Source organism: Perna viridis, chromosome 11 (assembly GCF_037379345.1).
Source record: "Perna viridis isolate PV_CMFRI_1.1 ecotype Kerala chromosome 11, ASM3737934v1, whole genome shotgun sequence".
Taxonomy (NCBI): Eukaryota; Metazoa; Mollusca; class Bivalvia; order Mytilida; family Mytilidae; genus Perna; species Perna viridis.
Window position 1 is genome coordinate 1,677,585 of NC_142455.1, and position 25,976 is coordinate 1,703,560.

The 25,976-nt window shown below is 31.3% G+C and overlaps 2 protein-coding genes across 3 annotated transcripts; one reads left to right on the forward strand and one right to left on the reverse strand.

Moving 5' to 3' along the window:
* Positions 1-748: 748 nt before the first annotated feature.
* Positions 749-8,257, reverse strand: LOC148602274 (sepiapterin reductase-like). The gene is made up of 3 exons (XM_088551611.1): positions 7,729-8,257; positions 5,793-5,945; positions 749-1,378 (listed from the first exon to the last, which is right to left on the reverse strand). The coding sequence occupies exons 1-3, from the start codon at positions 8,255-8,257 to the stop codon at positions 1,260-1,262; spliced, it is 801 nt and encodes a 266-aa protein (XP_088407737.1). The 3' UTR covers positions 749-1,259.
* Positions 8,258-8,293: 36 nt separating this feature from the next.
* Positions 8,294-25,121, forward strand: LOC148602275 (uncharacterized). Of its 2 annotated transcripts, none has more exons than XM_088551604.1 (7): positions 8,294-8,438; positions 14,454-16,369; positions 16,813-16,892; positions 18,025-18,075; positions 18,452-18,563; positions 19,538-19,647; positions 20,291-25,121. In XM_088551604.1, exons 1-7 carry the CDS (start codon positions 8,335-8,337, stop codon positions 20,402-20,404), a joined length of 2,487 nt encoding a protein of 828 aa, XP_088407730.1. In that variant the 5' UTR covers positions 8,294-8,334; the 3' UTR covers positions 20,405-25,121. The 2 variants fall into 2 exon arrangements, with proteins under 2 accessions (XP_088407730.1, XP_088407732.1); XM_088551606.1 differs by lacking the exon at positions 8,294-8,438 and adding an exon at positions 8,450-12,013.
* Positions 25,122-25,976: the final 855 nt, after the last annotated feature.

A 25,976-nucleotide genomic window follows, 5' to 3' on the forward strand; every position in this document is an offset into this window, starting at 1 on the left:
CGCATTCCGTGTAAACCAACATCGAACCTGAATATTTCGCAAATAGCGCACTGCATGCTACGATGCATCGTGAATTTTGTATGTGTTTCTTAAATGTCCTTCTTTCCAAAATAAAATCAGAGTTCAACATCAACCACTTACAACAATAAGCTTGCATTTAGATACGTTTGAATTCTATCTCAATACTTTGCTTTTCCCCAGTTTTATCCCATATTTTTGCAATTTGTGGATTATTTAAGGCATAAAAAAATCAAATATTGATATAAATTGATTCAGTACACGAGTACTTTGATTTAAGATATTGATAGGTCAAATTTAGTTGAAATGCACTACAGAAAAATGGTGGGAAAATTTTCCTGAACTATTTTCCTATATAAGCAGTCAATAAAATATCTAAGTCACCAATGCTTCAGGATAAATTTAAATAGCTTTTCAGTAGTTTTCCAGATGTATTTGAATATGTTCAAGACAAAAAAGACCAAATTGAGAAAAATGATGTGCCACCCCTTGCCTGATTCTGACACAGAATAGTACTTAAAGTCTTGTAACACAGTTTAAATGTACTCTGAACCTTAAATAAACAAACCACCTGTTTAAACCAAACCACTTCTAGAGTAAAAAAAACAATTTGGTTTAACGAGGTAGTTGGTTTATTTAAAGTTTGGTTTAGAGAGGTTTCACTCTACCTGTTTTTTTCACTGACTGAATTGTAAATGTTTCTTTTAAAGAATACAAAAAAAATAATACTTCAATTAACAGTATGTGTATATATAATTACATGAACACTGAAACTGAACCACAAAAATATCTAAAAACCTGTCTAAACCAGACAGGCTCTATATGTTGATTTACCGTCTGTGTGAGACCCGACAGGGTAGTCAAGGACGTAAAAAAAAAACCTCACTTATTCATGTTTGTTTACCACTGCACAAAATCTTTTTTTAGGTAACTCTGTATATAAATTTATAAAATCTAAAAGGAAAGTGTTTGGTTTAGACAGGCAATACATGTATATAAAAGCAATAAAGACTTCCAAACGACTATGAGTCAAAGCCAAATTCTTAATTGATCCACATCAATTCCTACGGGTCATGCCCTTTGAAATTGATTAACCACTGTTGAAGTCAAGAACAATTTGGCTAATTGTCTTCCCCTTCCTCATAAAATAATGGTTACGTGTTCATCCATTTCTAGATGGCTTAACTGTGTATATATCCTAGTCCATGTTAAATCAATACACAAACACAATAATTCACAAATCACTCTATATCATAATAGTCTACATGGGCTCCAGAGGTAAAGTTGTCCGCTTCAAGAAGTTTGATCAGCTTCTGTGCCGAGTCATCACACTCCACCACTTGTCCATTGTCATGTAAAGCTAAAAGGGCAAATAAGTATCAGTGGCAGATCCATGGGATTGGATACCCCTCCCTCATGATTGAAAATGAAAAAAAGGTACACTCATCAATATCTGTTTCCAGTTCTGTCATATAGTGAAAATGACAGCTTTCAAAAGAAACTAACAAAACTGGCATGTTTTTGTGTTAAAAAGATATTTTAGGCACCAATCATTTTCTTCTCAAGATGGTGAGCCTGGGATTTTACACTGGAAATTTTTTCTGCAGAAGTGCATTTTTTTTTATATCAGCATCCTCAGCTTAAATTTTAATTTGAAAATACACATGTTTAAGTAATGAAGTAAATATTAATTAATATTTTTTTCTATCCATGGCTGCGAAAAAAAAACATTTTTGGGGGCTAAAGTTGGAATAATTTAATTTTTTTCCCAAAAAATCCCACGTTGACTTTGATATATTAATTCATATACATCCCTTTTGCTGTTTTTTCTGCAATATTGGAATGAAACTTGAGTTAGGCACTGACCATTTTTATCCTGAGGTAGATGGGGCTAGGATTTGAGTTAGACACTGACCATTTTTATCCTGAGGGAGATGTGGCTAGGATTTGAAATTAAATAAGATTTTTTTCACACAAGTACAAAATTTTTATCTATATTTCAGCAGCAACCAAAATCAATATTTTATTAGAAAATATGCTTAGTTAAGTAGCAGTCTTTGTAAGAATCATGCACATTCTGTAATATGTGATACACTCCAAAAAGGGCTACACATTTTTATTTTTTGTTATTAAGTTGCATTATCTGTCTTTATGACGAACTGTATAATTATTCATTCCAATCTGTTTGCTCTTAGGAGATAATTCGCATTACAAATCCTAAAATTCTACTGAATTTTATGTCATTTACAGAGTTACCTCTCTTAATTTTGAACTCAACAGTATATTTAATATAATTTAATAATAAGAACAAGGATCATATGAAAAGCCGCATGTTGATTAATGTTTCCTATAACATTTTAAACAAAATATCAATCGAAGTGCTGTAAGCACTGGTTTTTTTTTTTATTCTTTGGAAAATTGAAGCATGCGCAAAATTTAATAAAAACTACATGATGTAAAATAAAACTACAATTATACATTTGCATTTCCCATATTATTTAGAACTGTTTTTCATAATATGAATAAACTCAATATATAACAATTACTAATTATGAAGTAAAAACTGTGATTGGTAGTTAAACCGTATCCAATATCACACACATTTACAAATTTTTATCTGTTTCACCTTTTTCCTGTTTTTTAAAACCTGTTTTCAAGTTAATTTGCAATCATATTCAAAAATAGTCCAACATAGTATTATCCCACACTATATTTATACTCAAGTGGAACTAATTTTACCATAAGAAAATAATTTCCTTGATCAACATATTAAGATTTTCAAAACTAGACACTTTTTTGTCAATTTGAATTTTCCCACCAATTTTACTTGGTTAAATTTAGGTTACAGACCACCAATTCAACCAATGAGCATTTGAAACGTACCCAAAAATAGTCCTACGCAGAAATTACCCCTGTTCCTCATAGTGCTGTGAAAAAAGTTCTAATCTTATTTTAAAAATTTAAACAGTTTCTGAAAGGAAAAACATTTCTGTACATTTTATAGGTGCATTTTGGTTCTTGTGATGTGAAGCCTAATCTCCATAATGGTTTCTAAATATACCCCTATCTTGTGAAAACACTGGGATTTCCCATGCTATTTATAGACCCTTCACTTCCGGTGACCAGTACTGCACTGCAAGTCTGCTAACCCCACATGCCATTCTGAGGATTGTGAGCTGACATATGTAGAATCATGCTGATATATAGTCCTCTGCAGGTTAAAGTTAAGGTAAAGTCCAGAGAAGCCATTGAATATTGTCAAATTAGCATAGAAGCCTATGGGAAGTGGAATTAGTGGTTTTTAGCCTTAGGCTGAAGCCATGGCTAAATGAAAAGTTTCTTGGAATAGCTTTAAACTACTTGAAGATCTCGTAAACTTTGCCATAAGAGGAATACACTACAAAAATCCTTCAAAATATGCATTTTTTTGAGTTATAGGTCCAAATTATGGAAAATTGGTCTTTTTGGCTGATTTTTATGTCCTATCTTGTAAAAAGTGTAGAAAATTTAGTAAAAATATCAAATATTAAACTTTGAGGGCTATATTTACCTAAATATGGTGGTAATAAGCACTTGAAATCAAGTTTTGTGTAGATTTGAGCAAAAATTAGGTTAAAAATGAGGAAAAACTCACTTTCATTACTGCGGTTAAGGCCATATAAGCATTCCCTATGGCAACATGGAAAATCCATTATTGAGTACTTTTTTTGCTTTAGGTGCCCTCTACTGGTCATGTTTTAATGTGAAAACACTGTATTTACAAATTTAAAGCCAAATATATCACCTTTTGTGAAAATTTAAGGATTTAGGATTTTAGACATGTGATCAAGAAAAAGGGGGAGGCATGTCAGAAATAAATTTTTAAAAATAGACCAATTTCTCAGAAAATGATTACTTTTAAAACTATCTCTTTATTAATATTGTTAAAAAACAAGTTGTGATTGATTGTTTTTATTTGAAAAGTCAGAAAAAGTTCTTTGCAAATATTTAATGCATTTAAGTATGATAGAATATTGTCACTTTTTTGCTCGCGCAACTTGGTTACCTTATATTTAAAAATCAAATATTTAAAAAAGTGCTTGTCACATTTCACTGAAACTTTGCAAATGCATTCAGTATGTGTGTAGGAAGATACCTGTATAGTTATTTATTTTTTCTAAGACAAAAAGTGACTCTTTAAAATCACTGCTCTTCACTTCCTGTTTATTAATCATAACATATTCATGATAGGATGGAAATTTGACTGATAATTGTATGAAATGGAAACATGCTTAGCACATTTAATGCTTCTTGGCATATTATTGCAAGAACTTCATTCCCTAAATGCCAATTTATTATTACACATCCAAAAAGGAGTCCTAAAATCTTCAGTTCATTTGAAGACTAGATCTTAAATTTATTTGCAGAAATAATAGAATATTATTGAGAGGAATAATTGCCAGAAACAAGTTATAAAAGATGTATTAATTGATATAAAAGGAATTACTTTTGGACTATATTTTTGTGTAGTGTTCAGACACAGTAGGGAAGTTCCAGGCATGAACCAGCAACATAAGGTATTTTGATAATTCAAAAACACAAAAATACAAATATGTAGGCATTCCAACCATGAATCACATTTTGTATGATTCTTAGCTGGAGTACTAATTAAGTAATGAGTAAATTAATATTCTTTTATTTAATTAAAATATTTTCTTCAAAATTTTGAACATATATTTTTTTTTATCAAAAAAATCCCAATCCATCCCACTTCCTCACTAATAAAAAGTTCAGTGCCTTAAAAGTATGAAGACTTTTTTACCTAAATTTTTTTTAAGCTTACCCTAATTTTTTAGGCCTAAAATTAAGAGTTTGGAAAAAAAATACAGTACTCTCAATTTGAAACAAATTGAATTCAATCATCTATTTATTAAAGTATTTTAGAACTATGTCATCTATTCAGATTGTGACAAAGACCAGACATTGAAAACAAACACATCAAAGAACATAAAGTAACTAAAATAATACATAATTAACAAAAGTAAATGAGCAACTCAGACTCCTCTAAAAACTGGGAGCATGGACCAGGTGCACCTGTAGGGCAAGCGTCCTCTGCTTTTCTAGAAAAATAATTTGGAATTCCAAGGTTCATTTAGAATATATGAACCAATATTCCAATTAACCTTGGACCCCATAATATCACAAATGTAGACATTCAAACTTGTGAATCATTACTTTATGTTTTATTGTATGTTTGTATTTGTTGAACAGTCCACAGAACTATAGAAGTATAATTTGCTATAAGGCCAAAATAAAAAATATTTTAGATTCTCATCACCCCCAAACCCCTCAAGAAATCTTATTTTGATTTTTTGTCCAATTTAGGTCAATTTCTGACAGCATTTTTCACTAAAATTGATAACAAAAAATAAAAAAAAACAAAATTAGCCTTCCCACCCAAAAATTTGAACAAAATGTGAGCATCTAAGAGTTTTTTTATTTTGGTCTAGATAATTTATTATTATTATGAATAGGCTCCCCTAAATCTAGTTCATATATCTTATGGTATCCTACTATTCAACTTGAATGCATGAATTGATTATTTTAAACTATCTGAACATTCTGTAATAGAAATAAAAATAGGACATTCCTGAATAAATAAAATTACCTCCCTTCTTGGCCCTAATCGTAGATCTTTTATTGTGTTTTCAGAATTCTGATGCGTAAAATGCTTTGCAGCAATAAATGGTTGCTGCTTGGACATAACATGGACATAAATTTAAGAATTTACATACACTGAAACATTTGTTTCACTTCCTGGTCTTTTGAATCTGTTCGGCATTGTTTTTGCATGTCAGTTTTACATGGTCCGGGGGCATAGTTAAGGACTCGGATTGATTGCTCTTCTTCAGCTACAACCTGGAAATACATGTCTCTTGCTGCCTTTCCTTAAATAAGATAATAGTTTCAAATTAAGATCATAAGCTAATACCTTAAAATTCAGATCATAAGATAAGATAAGAGTTTCAATTTTAAATCATAAGATAAGAGTTTCAAATTCAGATCATAAGATAAAAGTTTCAAATTCAGATCATAAGATACTAGTTTCGAATTACGATCATAAGAAAATAGTTTCAAATTAATGAATCAATAGGTTCAAAGATCTTTTTGATTATTCCGTCACTGATATTAAAGTTAAAAATGAAAATTTTATAAATCTGAATTTATCATTTGACACAACACATTTGGAGATACAATCCAGAAGAGAAAATCTGAATGGCAAAGCTTTATTTTTTCCTTCACAAGAAGTAAACATGAAACAGTAAATGGGGCAGCAGTGAGTCACAAAAAAATTGATTCAACAATGAAAGGTATTTCTTGAATCTCAAGCAATTATGAAATTGAAAATTCATAGTCAAACCTAATTTTGACAATACAAAAACAACCACAGCTTACAAGACTCTGAAGTATCGGTAGGTATTTTTTTTATTTATTAATGAACATAATTACTAATACTTTTCTTGTCCATGAAGAAAGAGTGTATGAATTTTTAACCTTCTCATAATGATATGGTCTGTAAATAAATCAGTTCTGTAAAAAAAAACTCCAAATTCATTAACGTTAATGAATTTGTTACTAGTTACCAAATTCATTAGCTTTGTTAGTGCTTAGCAAATGCATTAACTCTAGAGTCAAAATGAACCAAAAATAATAGAAGTTATATTTTTTTGTTTCTTTTTTTTCCAGAATGCCCCAAAAAATAGAAGTTTTATTTTTTTGTTTCTTTTTTTTCCAAACAGCTGCAGTGTTTGGGAAAAATTTTTTGAGAAGTGGCCATTTCCAGGTTTTGGAAAGAAAATCTAAATTTGGAGGGGTAATTTGTTAACAAGCCATATAATTTTTTTTTATGTGAAGGGACAAAAGGCCTGTGGCCCTTTGTCTTGGCTTCCCAACCCCAGGTCAGTTGAGTGCAAACATCAATTCTTTGAAACATTTCAAAATTTGAAAGCCAAACAAAAAAGTTATGCCACAGTTACCAAATTAGTTAACTTTGAGATATATGGATTTCTATATGATTCGCCTAGAGCGCTCTGCCCACAGAGCAACTGGGATGTGTGCCCCAGGTGGTGGAATGGGGTACCCCTGGCGTGTTACATGCTGGGGTTGTCAGGCTATAATACGGAAAACCTGACTGCAAACCATAGTGGTGCACCATGTTGGGAAAGATGCCACGTTCCTCGCACGTTAAAGAACCCTACTGTGGTATTCTCCTGGAGTAGGAACCATAGGGCTCCGCCACAGGAGGCTATATTGCCCGACCCTACCCACCTCTCCCTATTTCCAGTGGCAATCAAAATTTGTCGACCCAATTGTCCTTGTGTCCCATCCGTTTTTCATTTCATCATCATTTCATGTTCATTTTATCATCAATTTCATTTTCATCGTCTGAATATAGCTGAAATATTGCTGCTCGGACGTTAAACCCCAACAAACAGAACAAACATCTATAGGATTCCGTTGGTCGGCCAAATCAGAAAACAGCTTCGGACATTGAATCTCAAAAGGGATTAAAAGTTGTCATAAGATTGCCAAAATTTATGTAAAAAAATTGCCAAGAATTGAAATAGCTCAAAGTTCCCAAATTTAATAAACATAAAATTACCAAACTCAATAACGTTAATGAATTTCGAGTTTCCCAGAACGGAAATAGGGTAAGTTTATAAATCTCACCTGTGCAATACAAGGAAAAACTCTTAACTGCTTTGATGGCATTGAGTGATGAAATATTGATAATATGTCTTTGTTTGAATCGATCTTGAGGAAACAGCTTCATAAATGCAGAAGTAAGCAGCATGACTCCTGTTAAGTTCGTGTTAAAGTAGGATTTTAATTCCTCAACATTATCAAAATCCCTCGCAAATTTACCATTGTCACCTAAAGTACCAGCATTATGAATGATAACTGCCTGTTCGTAGCTTTCCTTATCTAAATTGCCATCCCTGAAAATCTTTTCTAAAGTGGATTCAACTTTTTTTAAGTCTGCTTGGTCGTATTGATTACAGATGACATTCAAATCCGGACATTTTGAATTAATTTCAGCTTCAACTTCTTTCAAGGAGGCAATATTTCGTGCAAGCAAAACGATGACGGAACTCTTTGCTGCTTTACAGGCAAAATTTATAGCAAAACTCTTGCCAAGTCCTCGATTCGCTCCAGTCACAATAAAAACAGATCTTTTGTCAAACATGTTCTTGCCCATTGCTGAAAAGCAAAAGTGAAACTAGAGTGAACGCGGACGTCAACGAAAACATCACGGAGTTGTCAGTGCGTTGCATTATGGGTAAGACGCGAAATTTAAATGGCGAAAAGACGAAAATATCAACATTGAACAGAAATGGTGAGAAGAAATCAACCAAAAGACCGATTTCAACTTTTTTCAGGTGAGTCTGAATCGTATGACAGTATTTTCTCGCCTTATAAGCTGGTTTCATGGCGAGCAGTTTAATAAAGTTCACAAATTAGATTTTGAACAAAGGTTTCGAACTTTTCATCTTTATATTTAATTATATACAACAAGGTCCTCTGCTTTTCATGACAGGCTAGCCCACTTCATATCAACACAGAGATAGAATTAATTACGGATCACCTGAACAAGGCGATCACAATACTGGTATACCAGTATTGTTAACAATACTGGAACAAAATTTTATTCCAATATTGTAAATTTTTTTTAAAATGGTTTAATGTGTCATTTTATTATGTATTCCATTGTTTATTTTATTAATTAATTAATTGACTATCATTGGAAATCTTTCTATACTGTCTGATCAGGTGTTCTTATTAAAAGAATAGAATGGAATAAAATAAAATTTATTCATTACCAAAATTAGCAGATCTCCTTGATATGATTCCGCCTTCTCAAGCAGGCTTCAGAAAAGGTCACTCCACAACAGATAATATATTTTGTATATATTTACTTATTCAAATCTACTTTTCATCTGGAAAGAAGCTATTTTGTACATTTGTGGACTTTCGAAAAGCATTCGATGTGGTTTGGCAGAGTGGCTGTGGCAAAAACTGATCAAAAATGTGGTAAATGGAAAAAAACTTAAAATAATTTATAATATATATGATAATATAAAATCTTGTGTAAGAAGTGGGAATGAGTTATCTAGTTTCTTCGTCTCAAAAATTGGTGTGTGTCAAGGTGAAAATTTATCACCTTTTTTGTTTTCAATATTTCTATCAGATTTGGAAGAATATTTCATGCAAAATGATATAAAATGCCTCAAAAGAATTAATGAAAATTTTCAAAAAGAATTTGATATCTACATGAAAATTTTTTTTTTTTTATTATATGCTGAAGACACAATTCTTCTGTCTGAAAATGAAGATTTGCAGTATAGACAAAAGGGTTTTTAGGAAAGTTTTTAATTGATTCTCCTATTGTAAAAATTGATCACTATGAATCAAGAATTGTCAGTGAAGATAATAATGTTTGGAACAATAGAAGCAATGATAATACATGTAAGTTTAACATGTACATGTATTCTGTATAAGCCGTAATAGTGTAGAAAGAAAGAAATAATAAAACTGGATGAATTTCTCGACTGATTCACCCCCTTCCGGCCCTGTGTATTCTCATTTCTATACATCTTGGCATTTCAAAGATCATGTAAGATTTCATACTCAATATATCAACTTGTATTTTTTTGTGTAAAACTCAGTATATGAAAAGGTTGAACAGTGTGTCACTGGACATTGATCTGATAAGATTCTGACAGTGAAACAATGACAAAATTGCACAGTATTATGTCTTGAAATTCATAAAATTATAGCACTTCTAAATTTAGTGTCCTTCTTATATTTGCCTGGGGTATCCATTTATTTCTATAAGCATTACATGAAATACAAACCCATGTATTAAAACATGAATACTTCTAATAATCATCAATGTAGTATAATATTTTAACTGTTTTAATGTAAATAATTATCATGACAGATGGACTTTTGTTTGTACATGTGTAACTGTATATTACATTGTACATGCATTACATAATTAATGTCTTTTTCTCATAACATATTGTCACCTGTGCTAAGCAGGTGTATTCTCAAGGTAAAGCGAAAGGTGTCAGTTTATAATTGATTAAGGACCATAACTACATGTAATTTGTTAGAGAGCGTGTATATATAGGAGAGTTCTTCGTGATGTCATCACTTGCCTGTGATTTGGTTTTGGTTGGCAACAAATCCATTGAATGGCATGGCACATCAACTTTAAGCCATCATAACTTTCATTTTTAAAGATATTTGAAAATTCTTTTGGTTCCCAACATTGCAAATAAAATTCTCTTTATCCATGGAATTTTTAAATAAATATTCAGTAATTAGACTATATGTACATAAGATTTTAATTATAATTTTATACAAAAAATAGAGGTTTACATATAAATATCACTTTAAATTTATTTTTGAAGTAAAAGAGTTATAAATTCACATACATAATACAAATTATTTTATCTAAATGAAACATTTTACAGTACCAAAATTGGATATAAAAAAAAGTTATATAAAGTTTTGAAAATTTGGCTTCTAATCATGAAATTGTCAATTGTTTATTTGCCAACCAATTTGACACTTAATGATATGCAAATTAGTGAATATGACATCTCTAATGAGATTGGCGAAATCTCCTATAGTAATTCATTGAACATGTATGTGGCATTAGATTTCATTTCTAGGTTAGTTGAAAATATAGTCACACCTATCAGAGGTGACTTCCTAACTCAAAAATTCACTTCTTATCTTTTGTTAACAAAGGTGTCAATTTTGGGACGTATGTGACCAGCTGTAAAGTATGTCTTACAAATTTCCTAGTTTGTTATATACAAAATTGTACATGTATTTCAATATTTTTTCCCCAGATTGAAAAACCGCTGCCAGTATGGCAATTACATGTACATAAATTAAATATTACATGATTTTATGACTGAAATGAAGCCCAATATAAGTGTTATCAAGGCCTATAACTAGAAAATTATCCTTAACTTATAATAGCTTTGGATTATAACTAATTGACATGAACACTCAGTTGGTACTTTAGTTAATGACTACCCCACCAATCAATGAATTATGTAATAAACAGTGGGAGATGTCTGTTTCACAGGTGATATGTACACTGTTTACACAAAGGTCAATTTCACACTGACCCCAAGCTGCCAATCTGTGATTAGTCTACTTGATTCTGTGTAGATTGATATATTTATGATTATTGGAAATAAGTAATAATTATATTGATGGAAGTTTTTAATGGTCTTGAGTATAACTTTATTTCATAGATCAGGTTATAAGGATAGTTTTTTTGTGATATTTGACCATTTGCTCTTGATGAATTTCACAATTTTGTATACATACATACACCTTCATTCACCATGCTCTATTTATATCATTTAATTAATGAAGGCATTTTCAAAATAATTGTTTAACCAGGGAAAATTCAGGTAAGGAAATTTGAATTCTTTATTGCATCTAGCAATGTAGTTTAAATATCTCAGATTTTTTATGCATTAATTATTTAATCATTTTAAATTTATTTCTATTTTAAACACATTTGTATTTTTGCTGATGAAAGGAATTTGAAATCGTTCAACTGACTAGCAATTAATTATCTAATTGTTTAACCTAATATGAATAATTTACACATTTTCTTGTATTCAACATGAATTTGTATTTGTGCATTCCATTCTGAAGTGAAAGATATATGTATGATTTACATAGTTTTCAAATGTATTGTTTCTATACAATAAATACTTGCATTTCATTTCAATTGATAAATGAAACTTTACCTACTTATACAATTGTTGAAATATGTAAAGAAAAGAATAAAAAGCTTAACCATTAAAAACACCATTTTGAGTTTTTGCTTCAAGTCTTTAAACATTTGTGGTTTGAGCATAAAGGTTTGAATAGCCATCAAGATATTTGGACATAGCACAATAGGATCAAAGGACTTCAAGTATGTTAATCTTTTCTTCCTTGCCCCAGGATGTGTGCATGTTATTGTCCATTGAGTGTAGCCTTATCTTATATGGGGCACTGTTGGGGAAGTTTAAAATTCATGTATAATGCTAATTTTGGAATATGACTACAGCTGATTTCTTTGTCTCATTTTATTCCATTTTTTCACAAATTAATTTTACATTCATTTTTGTTTTATAAGATTGCCTCAAAGTTTTGAAACTTGTTAAACCAAACAACTTGTCAACATTATTGTTTATTTGTCAGTTACCCTTCAAGGTGCCCCAGGAAATTGATTAAATATTGATCAGATAAGGATCAGCTAATGCCCCTGCCATGCTTGTGATTTGTAAATTACTTATTTCCTGACTTATTATATTACTGTTTATTACACAACAAACATGCACATGTATTTTGCTAATATTTTTACCAATTTGAAAAATAGTAAGTACATGTAGATATTTTATCTTTTCATTCAGAAAATAATTCTGAACATATTTATACTAAAATGGTAGAATTTTCATTAAAATGAACACATGTATTTTTTTAAAAGATGTTTCTTGTTGGAAAAAATTTAAATCTACAAGTAGCATGGCCATGCAAATTTGCACTATTTCTTATCCTTGTCCATATCTATTTTCTTATTATGACACTTAAAGTGCATGTAGATGTAGCTGCAAAATCGTAGCTCTTGATCTTTTTCTTTTTTTTTTATTTTGAAATCTATCGTTAAGAAAATACAAAAAAATAAATAGAGCTACGTTTTGCAGCTAATGTAGATGAAATGCACACTCACTAAATTTTGTAATCTTTAATATTCTCTTTGAGCTGTCAAAATGCTGAATATTTACTGTACATTTGTACATGAAATATACTGTCACTAACTGCATACACATATTTATTATGACACCTTAATATGACATTTGTTACATTGCTTTGAAGTCACCAGGATGTCACTGTTTCAAATCTAAAACATTGTATTTTCAATACCAAAAAGTAACAGTAGGATAATATTAGCAGTACATTGATGGAGTCTTGAGTTGCTCATTTACTTTTGTTACTTTGTATGTATTTTTGGTTATTTCACAAAAAAATGTATGTTCTTTGTTGCGTATGTTTTTTTCCATGTCTGATCTTTGTTCCTGAATTACATTCTTTTGATTTCCATTAGAATCTTGGTTCCCTTTATTACCCTTTCAATGACCTGACAAAAACTTTTGATTTATGAATTCAGCGATGAGCTGGTGAAAATACCCCATCGCAGCAGGTTCTGCATACATTTGTATGATATCATATTCTAAGTTGTTCACGTCGATTCACTGTACTATTATTGTCAATTACTGGTAACTCATAATAATTGGAAAAATTCAAAACCTAAATTGAACATGTAGTTAAAATATCGTATGAAAAACTTAGCAGGGTAGGAAACTCACTCAAATTCTAGCCACTTCTGAATACAACTTTTCAATGCATTAACTGTACGGTTATATAGATTTATGCTTAAAGTAGCCAGCCATGCCAAAAAATAGCCAGTCTCTGGCTGGCGGGCAGGCTACTATTTCTAACTCTTAACTTAGGAGTTTCTTCCTTTATGAAATTGTATGACTAGATATAAAGAATATGCTCCACTTGTCTTGTGGCAGGACTACTTAAAGTACATTGTAAAAATGTAGGATATTGGTATGAACTTGGAACCAGAACTATTTTAATGAATGCACTTGTGAAATAAACTTAGAAATATGTAGGACCATAGCTTTACATGACATACATTTACATGTATACCTGCATGACATAATAATTGATGTTAATTTAGACCATACATTTATGTGATCTCATTTTGTGTGCATGTACTTGACTTAAATCACATACAACTGTGCATGCAGATTTTACTGAATATACATGGTCTACCTTGGAAAGTTTCAATCTGACTGTACATGTTCATGTACATTTGTATGTCTTTGTCCTTGTAGTATGTACATAAAATGTAACTGTACATGATTGTTTGCTTGAACAGGTACATGTACATTTGTACATGGTATGTAATGCTGTTTCTTGAACTTAAAGTAGTACTAGCATAGTTTCATTATATATCTGTGTACAAATGTATTTGTTGTACATACATGTACATGCACATGTAGTACTTAACTGTTAAATTGCACATGTACAATGTTTACATATACTGAATTGTACATTTTAGTACTATCCTGTATCCTGGTCTAAGAGTAATGGAGGGAACCAAGATTCTAACAGAAATTAATAGAATGTAATCTTGGGAAAAAGACCAGACATGGAAAACAGACACACACAACAAAGAACATAAAATAACCAAAATAATACATACAAAGTAACAAAAGTAGCTCAAACAATTGTACATGTACATGTAGGTTAGTTTTAAATCCTACTTTAAATTTACTCTTTTATCTAATGTCTTTTTTCAGATTTTATAGACCAAACCATGAGTTTTTAGATGACCCTAGTGTCAGGAAAATGAAGTCAGACTCTCGTACAACACTTTTTATCCCACGACTCCGGAAACACAAGAATACTCATCATGAAATGGATAATGGTTTATCAAAAAGGGAGATAACTACCTCCCAGATATCTGCACTTCAGAAAAATAACAGTGTCTCAGTATCTACAAATGATAATTTACATTTGAGTGGTTCAACGTGTAGCAGTGTATCAAGTTTGGATACTTTAATTTCTGTGGACAGTGGTGTTGATTGTGGCTCCAATTCCACCAGTAGTCTGGACAGCGTTGAGAGTTTTACTAACATTATGACAGGGAAGGATTCAATGCCACAAGGTCGTGCACCTATTGCTTCCCCCGAGGATGATATACTCTTAGAAGAAAATGTTTTAAAAAATAAGCACAAAAGTGACTCAGATTTAGGGAATATTACAATACCTCATAATACCTCAATTTCTTCTTTATGTACTGGGAGTGACAATCATTCAAATTCAGTGTGTAGTTCATACGACACAGATTCTTCTGAGTCAGAGAGTGAGGATAGTTTACAACGAACTCCTGTTCAAAGTGACTCAGAATCAGACTCAGAAGATGTAAGGAAAAGTCGACGGAGAAGACGAAGATCTTACTCGGACTCAGATTCTGACTCTGACTTTGATGAGTCATGTGACTTTTTCTCCATGTCTCAGTCGATGAATAGTTCAACGTTAAATATGAAGGAAAAATCTAAGTCAAAAAAACTTTCAAGAAGTACCAGCAAACTGAATTTGTCTTTCAAGAAACTTGTTCGAAGTGGTAGCAAGCTGGACTTGTCGCTAAAGAAATTAATCAGAGGGAGTAGCAAATCAAACTTGAAAGGGAAGCAGAAAAGTGATAGTAATGTTAGCATTCCACAGTTGAAAGAATCTCCAAGGAAAGTTCTACCAAGAAAGCCTCCCTCTGGAAAGAAAGGTCTATCAAAAGTGAAAAGTTCAAAAATGCCTCCTTCGAATAAATCTCTGAAGAATAACAGTTTGTCCTCTGTGAGAGGTTTTAGTGCTGACTCATTGAACTCTAGTAATCTAGGTGCAGGAAATAATTTTCAGAGGTCTAAAAATTTCCAGAATATTTCTATGGACAGTCTGTCTGTCTGTGATCATTTGTCTCAATCTGATAGTGACAGTGGCAGCAGTTTTCATGGTTCATCGGTCAGCAATAGCTCCTCCTCTGACGGTATTTATAGCAGTAGTTTTCGAGTGCCAAACAGTGGCCGTAGTGGTATCAAACTAGGAAACCGTGTGCAGAAACTAAAACGGAGCAAAAGTGAGTGTTCTAGCAGACAACGTCCAGTTGTCAACAAACGCACAAACTTATTCAGTGACCATGACGATGCATCTTGTAATGTGCGGCAGTTGCTAAGCAACAGTGGTCACGATGGAGGTTCAAGAACTGTACGACAAGTACTGAACAATAGCCCGTCTTTGAAAGTTCGTACACAATGTTTTACAGGTAGTCCATATGAAATTGACATTGATACATGTAAAAGTCCTGCGGAAGTCCGTCAAGCCATGGAAAAGACAGCTTTCTGGATTGAAAATAATGACTATGATAAAACTCCTGATGTTTCCTCAACAGAATCGCTCCTCCAGACAAATCAGGATGTTACGGAAACAGACTTGTGTAACCAGATCATTGGAATTTACTTTGGCGAGGAGAACGATAGCGATTCATCGTTATCATCGTCATGTCTGGATGGGTCTTTGGATACCTCATTAGTTCCTGATGACAAAACATCTCCTGTGATGTCAACACCTTTAGAAACAAATTTAGATGATTTTACAGTGGCTAAGTTTGTGCCTGCAACATCAAAGACTGCTGAGGCTAAAACCAGGAAAATTGTTCAAGGTAAATTGAGGATCCATTTTAAATGGTAATATTTTTTTTAACTTCAAAATACAATTGTACATAATGCCATTATTTATGTCATAAACGTATATGTATTAAATACTATTTCATAATTGGGCAAATTCATGATTGAAACTTGTTGACTAGGGGTCTAAATTTGCTAAATTTGAAGTACAGCTCATGCAATTTAATTTTTATACATTCATCACATGACAGTCACATGACAATGTCTGACTATCATGTGACCTCAATTATTTTTCACATTTGAATCTGATACATACATACATGTACATTTCATTATGCTTTTCAAACAAACAAAAAATTACATGTAACAGATGATGCATGATTCAAGGGTTTTAAAACCTAAGATTTGAATATTTGAAGACTTACAAAAAAAATGTACATGTATGTGTTCAATACGTACATTATCTATAATATTGCAGAAGATTTTAAAGAGATGAAATTGGTCTGTGCTGATTCTCAAAAGGAAAATTGTGTCAAGTTAAGGAGTCATAAAAAAAAGGTAAGTTTATGAGAAGAAAATGTTACAATAGAATAGTCTTCTCCTTTAGAGCTTTTTTATCCCTGATGAAGGCTGTAAAGCTGAACATTTGGGCCCCACTTTCTATATTTTAATGTGTTTTATTTGTCTTTACCCTTTAAATGTAGCTTTTCTTCACTTATTTATTCTTATTTTAAGCTTAACTGAGCCACTTCACAAAATATATGACTTTGTGAGTGTATTGATTCAGCTCTATCATTGGTAGACGTTACTGTCTAGAGCAACGCCCAGAGTTTATACTTCCTGCTCCTAAACATCCAGTTCTACTGGTCCCTACATTAAGGCCAAAAATAATGGTAGTCTTGTTTCTTATTACCAGCAGAAAGGTGGGTAGGTAGGGATATTTTTTTTCTCAAAAACATTTTACATTGAGTTAATGGGGAAACAATCTTGACTAACTGTGCTTGAGCCTTAATTGCTATAACAAACATGTTTACAGTGTTCTCCCCATAATATTTAAATAGCACAGTGCTTCCTGGCATAGCACAGAGCTCTTATGGCCTACCTCCAAAATTATAGCACAGTTCCCATAGTGCATTCTAACTAAAATTACTGATAGCACTGTGCTAAGAAATAGAGCAGCATAGTACAGTGCTATAATGGCCTGGGGAGAACACTGGTTCAGTATAGGTAGGGTAGCATACTTATTTTTTTCTAATGAGAACACCAACAAACTCATACATGTACATGCCAAAAAAAGATAAAGTTACTGCAAACAAGTTAATTTCATGGGGTACTAATTTTCACTATTTTAGCTGTGGACTGAAAAGTGCAAAAAACAGCACCAGCAAAATTGATTTTTAACTTTATGTAACACTGACCTTTTTTTTTTAAACTGTGAAAATTGATACGGATGAACTCAAAAAGAATCCACAGAAATTAGCAACCCCTAAAATATGTTTACAGTATACAATCAAGTATACATGAAAAAACAAAATTGTCATATAAATGAAGAAAAGAAATCTATTGAAGGGGAAAAATTATAAATAAATGATAATGGGTTTCAACCCATCAACTATTTTACAATATGCCATCTACATGTATGTACAATGTACAAATGTTCCTAAAATAACATGTAATTTTCTATGTTCAGGTTTCATCCCAATCCAGTAGAGCACAGCACCATCATAAGAAGAAATTTCTGGTAAGAATTTGGTAATACAGTTGACATTAGGTTATTCCCCTAAAGAACAATTGTAATACAGTAGACATTAGGTTATTTCCCTAAAGAACAATTGTAATACAGTAGACATTAGGTTATTCCCCTAAAGAACAATTGATATTCATTTTTCCTCTATCATGACAGTAAAACTTTCAAATTTCAAGGCTCTGTCGAGAAATTTTAAAATTTTACTTTCAAGATGGTAAAAATTGTGTGAAAAGATATGAAAGAATTTTAATAAACTGATCATGCAAAGTAACAAATTATGCCCTTCTGTTGGCAACCAGAATCAACCTTTCAAACTTGAACTTCAACTTGTAATTGTTCAGTTAATGCCATTGTATGGTTTCTTTTGTAGAATGAAGATGAAATCGACACTATAACAAAGATTCACACAATTTGTAATGGACAGAGGGCAGCACAGTACCTCAACATGAATGACATTCCATTGAACTTTAATCATTATCCTCGTAAGTGAAAATTGAAACCCCCAAAAAATTTGCTATTATTATTCAAAGTACTATAAGGCCAAATAAAAAAAAATATGTGTGGTTCGGGTCACCTCTTGGAATAAAATTGGGTCGCTATGTCTAAAAATATGTAAAAAAAAAATTTAACATCTCATGAACCTCTTAAGTGTTCAATGAAAACATTAATTACAACAAATGATTACTTCACATTCATCTCAAACAGGCTGTAAATTTACAGCTTTCATTTGTTTGTGGCTGCAGCTGCAAGCAAGAGCACAGCCTTTGTTTACTATGGTAAACACCAATTGGTCCAGAGAAGTAACGAAAAAATCTGGAGTGAGTAAGGGGACTAAGGTTAGCCATTTTTTAAATTTTTGTTAATTTTTTTTTAATTTGGCAGAAAAAGTCTAAGGTGAACTGGAACCACACATTTTTTTTTGGCCTAAGATATAATTTGAAATTGTTTATGCTGTCACCACCAATTTGATACTATGGGAATGCAGTTTTAACCCTTGTTGGTCATTTCACAAAAAAAAATTCTCAGTAGTTTGAATTGAATTGAATTTTTCATTATCTTTTGTAGAATTTATTTTAAGTTGTGTATATGATATTTTTAAAAGAACAATTTGAGTTGTTAGTTCATTAATATTATTTCAGTAAAAGAAGACTAAGTCACCCTCTTTTACCAAATTGAAGAAATATGGTTTTTTTTAAGTTTAGTTACAAGGATAAAATAAGAAGACTGCATTACTGTGAACAACTTGTGTTGTGAGCAAATTATTTTAAGCTAATATTGCAAGCAAAAAAATATACATATCATCACAAATACAAATAAGTCTCTTTATAGTAGAGACTTTTAGTATTAGACACCAGAAGTAGCTACGAGATTAGATTGACATTCAAAACAGTGAAAAAAAAGTGTCAGCGGAAATAAATTTGTTTACAATATATGACCAGTGAGATTAATTTTCTAGCCCCAAAGAGACCCAGTAAAGTAGAATGGGACCAGGACCTGTATACAGATGAATATATCCACCACACTCCCCCCAGTAAGATAAGCCAGCCCAGGCCAATACTACAACAGGTATGATCTACTTGGTATTTTTCAGGGTATATAGACTTTTACTGGAGTAGCAGTGGTTCAAAATGCCCTAAATAAAAAATATTTTATCCATAGCCATTTTTTTTATTGATTTGGGGGCATTTGGCTACTCATTACAACCTCGTTATTAAATCTATAAAATTGAAAGTTTTGCAAAGTTTTGTGTACATTTAGGGCCTTTATCAAATTACTTTTACACAGTAACTTAAAACTGTTAAAACTTGCATTTGCCATGCAATCCCTTGAAGTTTATGAGAATATGGTTGTTTCAATATCTTAAAGTGTCTCTGTTAGAATCAGTGGGTGAAACATGGTAGGAAGTTACCCATCACGTTTGACAGCATAATTTGGCAACTTATACCTTCAGAATCAAGGAATAAAATAAGATTTTCCATATAATTTTCGGTAAAATGAGTTATATTTTCATTGAAATATACTGACCATTGTAAGGGCAGATAACTCTGTCAAAAACCTCAAATTTCTTTTAAAGGAAATTGTCCGAACTTGTAAAGTGATGCAGAGGTCAGATTGTTGAATTTTAAATAAAGATTGAAATTATATTGTCAAATTGGTGTTTTTTTCTTTTGAACATAGACTTGTACTTAAATGTTCTTTATCTGTGTAGAAGCCAAAAGACTTTACCTACCCCTATCAAGAAGATGAGCCATCACCTATTGTGATAACCAAGCTGAGACGGAGCAAATCCTTACCAAGAAAGTCAAGGGAATGGCCATGGTGAATATGATGGTACCAAGATTACAGAGATGTAGCAAGTCATTACCGAGGAAATCGAGGCAGTGGCAACAGTGAATTTAGTATGCAGGAATCAGAATGTAGTCTGGGCCAAACAATTATGGTATATGGTGAAAGGTTATGTTGCAAAAATAAGCGATTTTACAAAAGACACAAAAAATCTGAACAAAGACAGTCTTGTAGTTTCTATATAAGGAGCTGTTTCTAAACCAGTTAAAAGATTTTCATATCTCAAAAATAACTGACACAAAATTAGGATGATTTTGTTTTTACTCAGTCATTTTGTTTGGTGACTTGAGGAAATAGACCTGTAAGAGTGATGTCCCTTACCATAGGTCTACCTCCTTAACATAGTCAACAATTGCTCAAGTATATTTTGACAATGAAAAGCAGTTAGTTGATGACTTAAAAGTTCCAGGATTGGCTATAGTTGGAAAATACAGTTACAGATGGTGATGGTAACCTAGTGCTGTGTAGCCAAAAGAGACTCCAAGCAGTGATTGAGTTGGTTCCAGAAGATGGTGTGTTGTGTTGAAATGTAGCCAATGAAATGGCAGCATTTATGTTGGTTTTATCAATCAAAGAAATAAATTACTCAGGGTTGGACGATCTTTTAAATCATTTTCTTATTGAAATTTTTTTATATGTTTTGTAATGATTTTATGAATACCTGTATTATACTTGAATGTGTGGGTTTTCTGTTACATGTATTTTATGTTTGTTTGAAGAGCATAATGAAATGTACACATATGAATGTATCAGATTCAGATGTGAAGAATGGTTGAGGTCTCATGATAGTCAGACATTGTCATGTGACTGTCATGTGATGAGTGTATTTTTAAATGAATGAATGTTAGAATTTGTTTTATGAAATGAACACAATTTGTTTAGTATGAATTTTAATGTCAGTATTATAGTGCTTTTGTGTTGTGTTTCTTAAGAATGTTGTGTAATTTGTGGGTAGTTTCCCTTTTATAAAACATACATGTATCCAAATGCACATTTATCAAATTCATTATCTCTCTAATCTTGATATTTCTAACTATACCCCCCCCCCCCTTCTTTAACAATTTTGCCTTTTCTGTCTAACTTAAGTTGTTTTTTTGTAGTCTGATAATAATTCAATCTTAAAGAAATTGTACAAATTTATACAATTCTACCTCTGCAATCATCCATTTGCTTTGTAAAATACCATCCATATTTATTATTAATAAATTCATCAGATGTAGTTTTTAGTTGTTTTCTTTTTTGTAATGAACTTTTTCATGCCTAAAACAATTATCATGGAATGCTTATTTTTTATTTGTGTTTCCTCTGTCCAGAGAATTAATTGCACATTCACAGATTCATTCACTTCAAGGGTTAAATGATTAGAGTCACATTTAAGATATATTCAGCAAATTTCAAAATAAAAAAAAAAAAATAATTAAATGTAATTTTTCGAAATCAATATATTTTTTTATGCTTACACTACCATCATGATCTTAGATCTCTGTCATCAAGATTGTTTACATTTACTACTATGTTTGTTCCCATTTTCTTCTTTCCCAAAATTATCCCCTCAGGGCTGAAAGTTTGGTCAATCTAAAATCAGTATTCTTTATAACATAATTTATATAGAATTAATATTTCAAGAAGATCTCAATCAGAATCTAATTATATTCAAAATTTTATATTTGCATCTTTATCTTATTTCTGATCTTTAGTTAGTTTTTATCAATTAATTTATTCATTTGTCATTTTATCATTTTATTTTTTCTCGGTTTTGAACCACTAGCAAAATGAGAAAACGAGTTAATTATATATATTTTCCATTAAATACATGTGTTTCCTGTGATCTCAAGGCATACATTGTATTATGATCAATTAAACCTTTAAATGTATGTAATTTTTCACAAATCTGAACTTTAGATATTTTATAACCAGTATCTTTAGGGAAAGAACTGTGCAATAACTCCAAAGCAGCCAATACATGCAGTTATAAGATATACAATTGACTACTTCTAAAATAGTAAATGTCTTTTGGCATATCATAATTCTCATGTAGCTATAGATTTTTATATATATTTTAACCAACATTTTAAATTTCATATGAGGTCAATTGTCTCCCATTCATATGTTTTACAGATTTAGTTTTATTTTGCTTTTTTTTCTGGAAGTGCAATATATCTTACTGCATTGTAAAACTAGTCATATTGATTACAGTACTATAGGGTTATTGCATGAAAACTGGGGAATATTATCCTAAGAAGAAATTTACATTGCACGAGTTTACGAGTGCAATATACATTCTATGAGGGATAACATTCCATGGTATTCATGCAATAACCCTTTTATTGTATGGCAATGTAATTTAGTCTTGTATAAAATTAACTTGGATAATGTCACAAATTTGACCTATATTTTCACTAGTGCAATAAGGAAATTTATGGCATGCTGACATTGCATTCTTTTCTATGGTGAAATTTGATTGGTTCTCAATAAAGTAGCTTGTGTTTTTGTGCCTATTTTCAGATTTTGATTTTCTCCAACTTAAAAGCAGAATTCTGCTTTCAAATCCAGATTTTTCTGTAAAGTTTCTTTTCTTACTGCATGAACTCCTATTTTGGCAATTTCTGCTTTTTTCACAGACATGGAAGTTATAAATGCAGGCTATGCAGTGTTCTAGAATTTTTGTAATTTCAGATTTCCATTGTAAAGCTCAAGATAAAAATAAAATTTTCTACAATCAATGTCTGCTTTCTGAAGTTTACATCCTTTTGGAAGTCAAGTTTTCTGCAGACCAAATAGAAAGTTATTCATACTAGTTTCCTAATTTCACATGTCCCAGGTGATGTGAAATGATAATCATAGAACCATTGTATTTGCACTTATATCAACACTCATTTGAATTTCTCCACTCTCCACAGTGGAGACTTTGTGAGTGGAGTCTCCATCCACCACAGTGGAGTCATCATTTCAGCTTTTAGTTTAACAACTCTGATTACAAGAAAAAAATTAAAAAGTTTTTATGTCAAAAAGTACAGAAAAAATAAATGAAAAGAACCAGTATTGGAATGAACAATTTGATCTCTTTTTAAGAAGACTGAAGAAATTGATGTTGGTTGTATATTGTACTATAATTTTGATACTTGATTTATACATGTACTTGATAATTGATAAGCTACATGTAACTGTTTGTGAGTAAATATGATACTCTATGAAGTCTTCTTGACTAAAATGTAAGTATAAATGTAAATTTCATTTTGGTGAATAAATATGTGATTTTTATGCTGTTTAGGTTTTTTGCTATGTCATCTTTAATATGGTTTGTTGTATTGAGTTTAAACTTATGACAAAAGTGCTATTTTAGTTAATGATATTTGTATATAGACTATTTCATAAAATGTATGTAGCAAAATGGAAGACATTATTCAGGCAGATTTAAAAGAAGTTTTGGCCATTAGTTGTTGATTTAGTTATGAAGCAATGAAAGTTTTGAAACTGGGTCCTATTTGGACAGAAAGATGAGTGCAAAGTCCATTTTACAAGAATTTAAATTTTTAATATATGAATTTTAAGGTTAAGGGGGATTTTGTTTTAGATTGAGACAACTATCCTCTTATGTCAGCCATCTTTTAGCCAGAGAAAAAATATTTCTGTTTAAGGTTACCCAACCTACTTTTTTTTGGCTTTCCTAGCACATTTTATTGTTTTTGTTTTTGTTTTTTTTTTAAATGCTATTGAACTATTCTTTATTTATTTGAACACTATAATGTCAAGAAATCCTCCTATAATTGTCTGTATAAAATAATTAGAAAAAAAACAAATTTTACCCAATTTAAACAATTTTTTCTTGGCATAAAAAGAAATTGATGAATTACTTTGCAAATGAATTTGTTTCTATTTTACATTTTTAGACAAATAAGAAATTAAGTAGCTGTCCATAAAAATCAGACAGAAGGTGATTCATGCATGTCAAAAACCCACTGAACTCAGTTTTGTTTCTTGTTCAGAAACCGTTATAAATCAGTGTCAGTCTTTCATTTGGGGGTTTCGCTTTTGATGTAAAATTTATATAGATTGTACAGGAAATTAGCTTTTTGCAAGAGTTATCATTCTTGATTTGGTTGGATTTAGTGTATTTTAGAGGAAAGTTAAAGTGTAGGTTTTTCAAAAATAGATATAAATACAGAAAGGACTATTGTCATAAAAATATGGCATATGTAGACCGAAAAGCAGTGTCTGATCCATCAGTTTTCTACACCATGAATCACTTTAAAAATGGGCATTGTGTGAATTTTATATGAACTGTTCCTTTGTTCAAGTGATTACCATGTTTTAATAATATTGTTATTTAATGGATGGGAATTTAAAAGTTATTTAGTAATTCAAAGAACATGGATTACTTCCCTTTGTTTAGTTTTTTTTAGTACATTTCACAATGTAGTGCTGTAACTTTTGACCAGATCAGTAACAAAAACACATGTTGTTTAAGTGAAAAGTAAATAGTAAGTAAATAGTAAACTTCATTATAAATTTAAAAAAAAAGGTTATGTCAGTTATAAAATCTTAAACCTAGTTTAAGATTAAATTTGTGAAGTGAGAAAAAAATGATCATGTCAGATTGTCAGTTATAAAATCTACTAAGGAGAAATATTGTGAAGGTGTTTTAGTAGGATATCTTTGAATCATACAATTTGTAAATAAATAATACAACAGTGGTTTTGTGTTGGCTTGTTTATGACATTTTAAGGGAAAAAACAGATCTGGGGTTATTACAAAAAAGTCCAATCTTACATCTCAAACAGCCTTGTAGGTCTATTAGCTATCATGCTGGACTTGATTTGGAAAAGTTGTGGGTTGGTTTGATTCCATGACTTGAAAACTGGTTGTTACTGACAGGGAAGCTAAGAATATCTGAAGAAGACAAAAGCAAAGTTTGACAAAAACAAATATAAAATGAAAACAACTGACATCAAACATGAATACCATGGAAATTTGCTTGAAGAAATAATGTAATAGAAAGGTTAAGGTTCACACAAAACGTTGTAAACATAAAAGAAATACAAAGGCCTGCAAACAAGATTAAGAGTAGAAACAAAAATGGAAACAAGTAAATTAAAAAGACAAAAATTCATACAATCTGTGAAAGAAACAACCAAAAGCAATATAATTTAAAATGAAACCTATAGAGTTACTTCATTCAGTCACTACATGTTGGAGCTAACAAGACATCATTCTACTTTTCTGTAGTATTCAGAATCTTGGGCTTTTTGTGCCTTTAAAAAAGATGAAAGCCAACATCTGATGGGTAGATCAGAAAGGCCCTTTGAAGTTCAAGTAGAATGGAGTGTTGTCAATTTTTTTTTATTTTGTTAATTTCTTGCAAAATGTTGACAATAATGAGCAAACATTAGCCTGGAATATACCCTTTTTAAAATCTCTGGCCCCGCCCATCATCTTTGGGCCTACAATGAAAGGGGCCCGGAGTTTGCCTTTAGCAGGCCCCTGAAATGACAAATATACAAGTTCAGTGGACTGGATATTACACTATACCATAGACTCCAAAGTTAGAA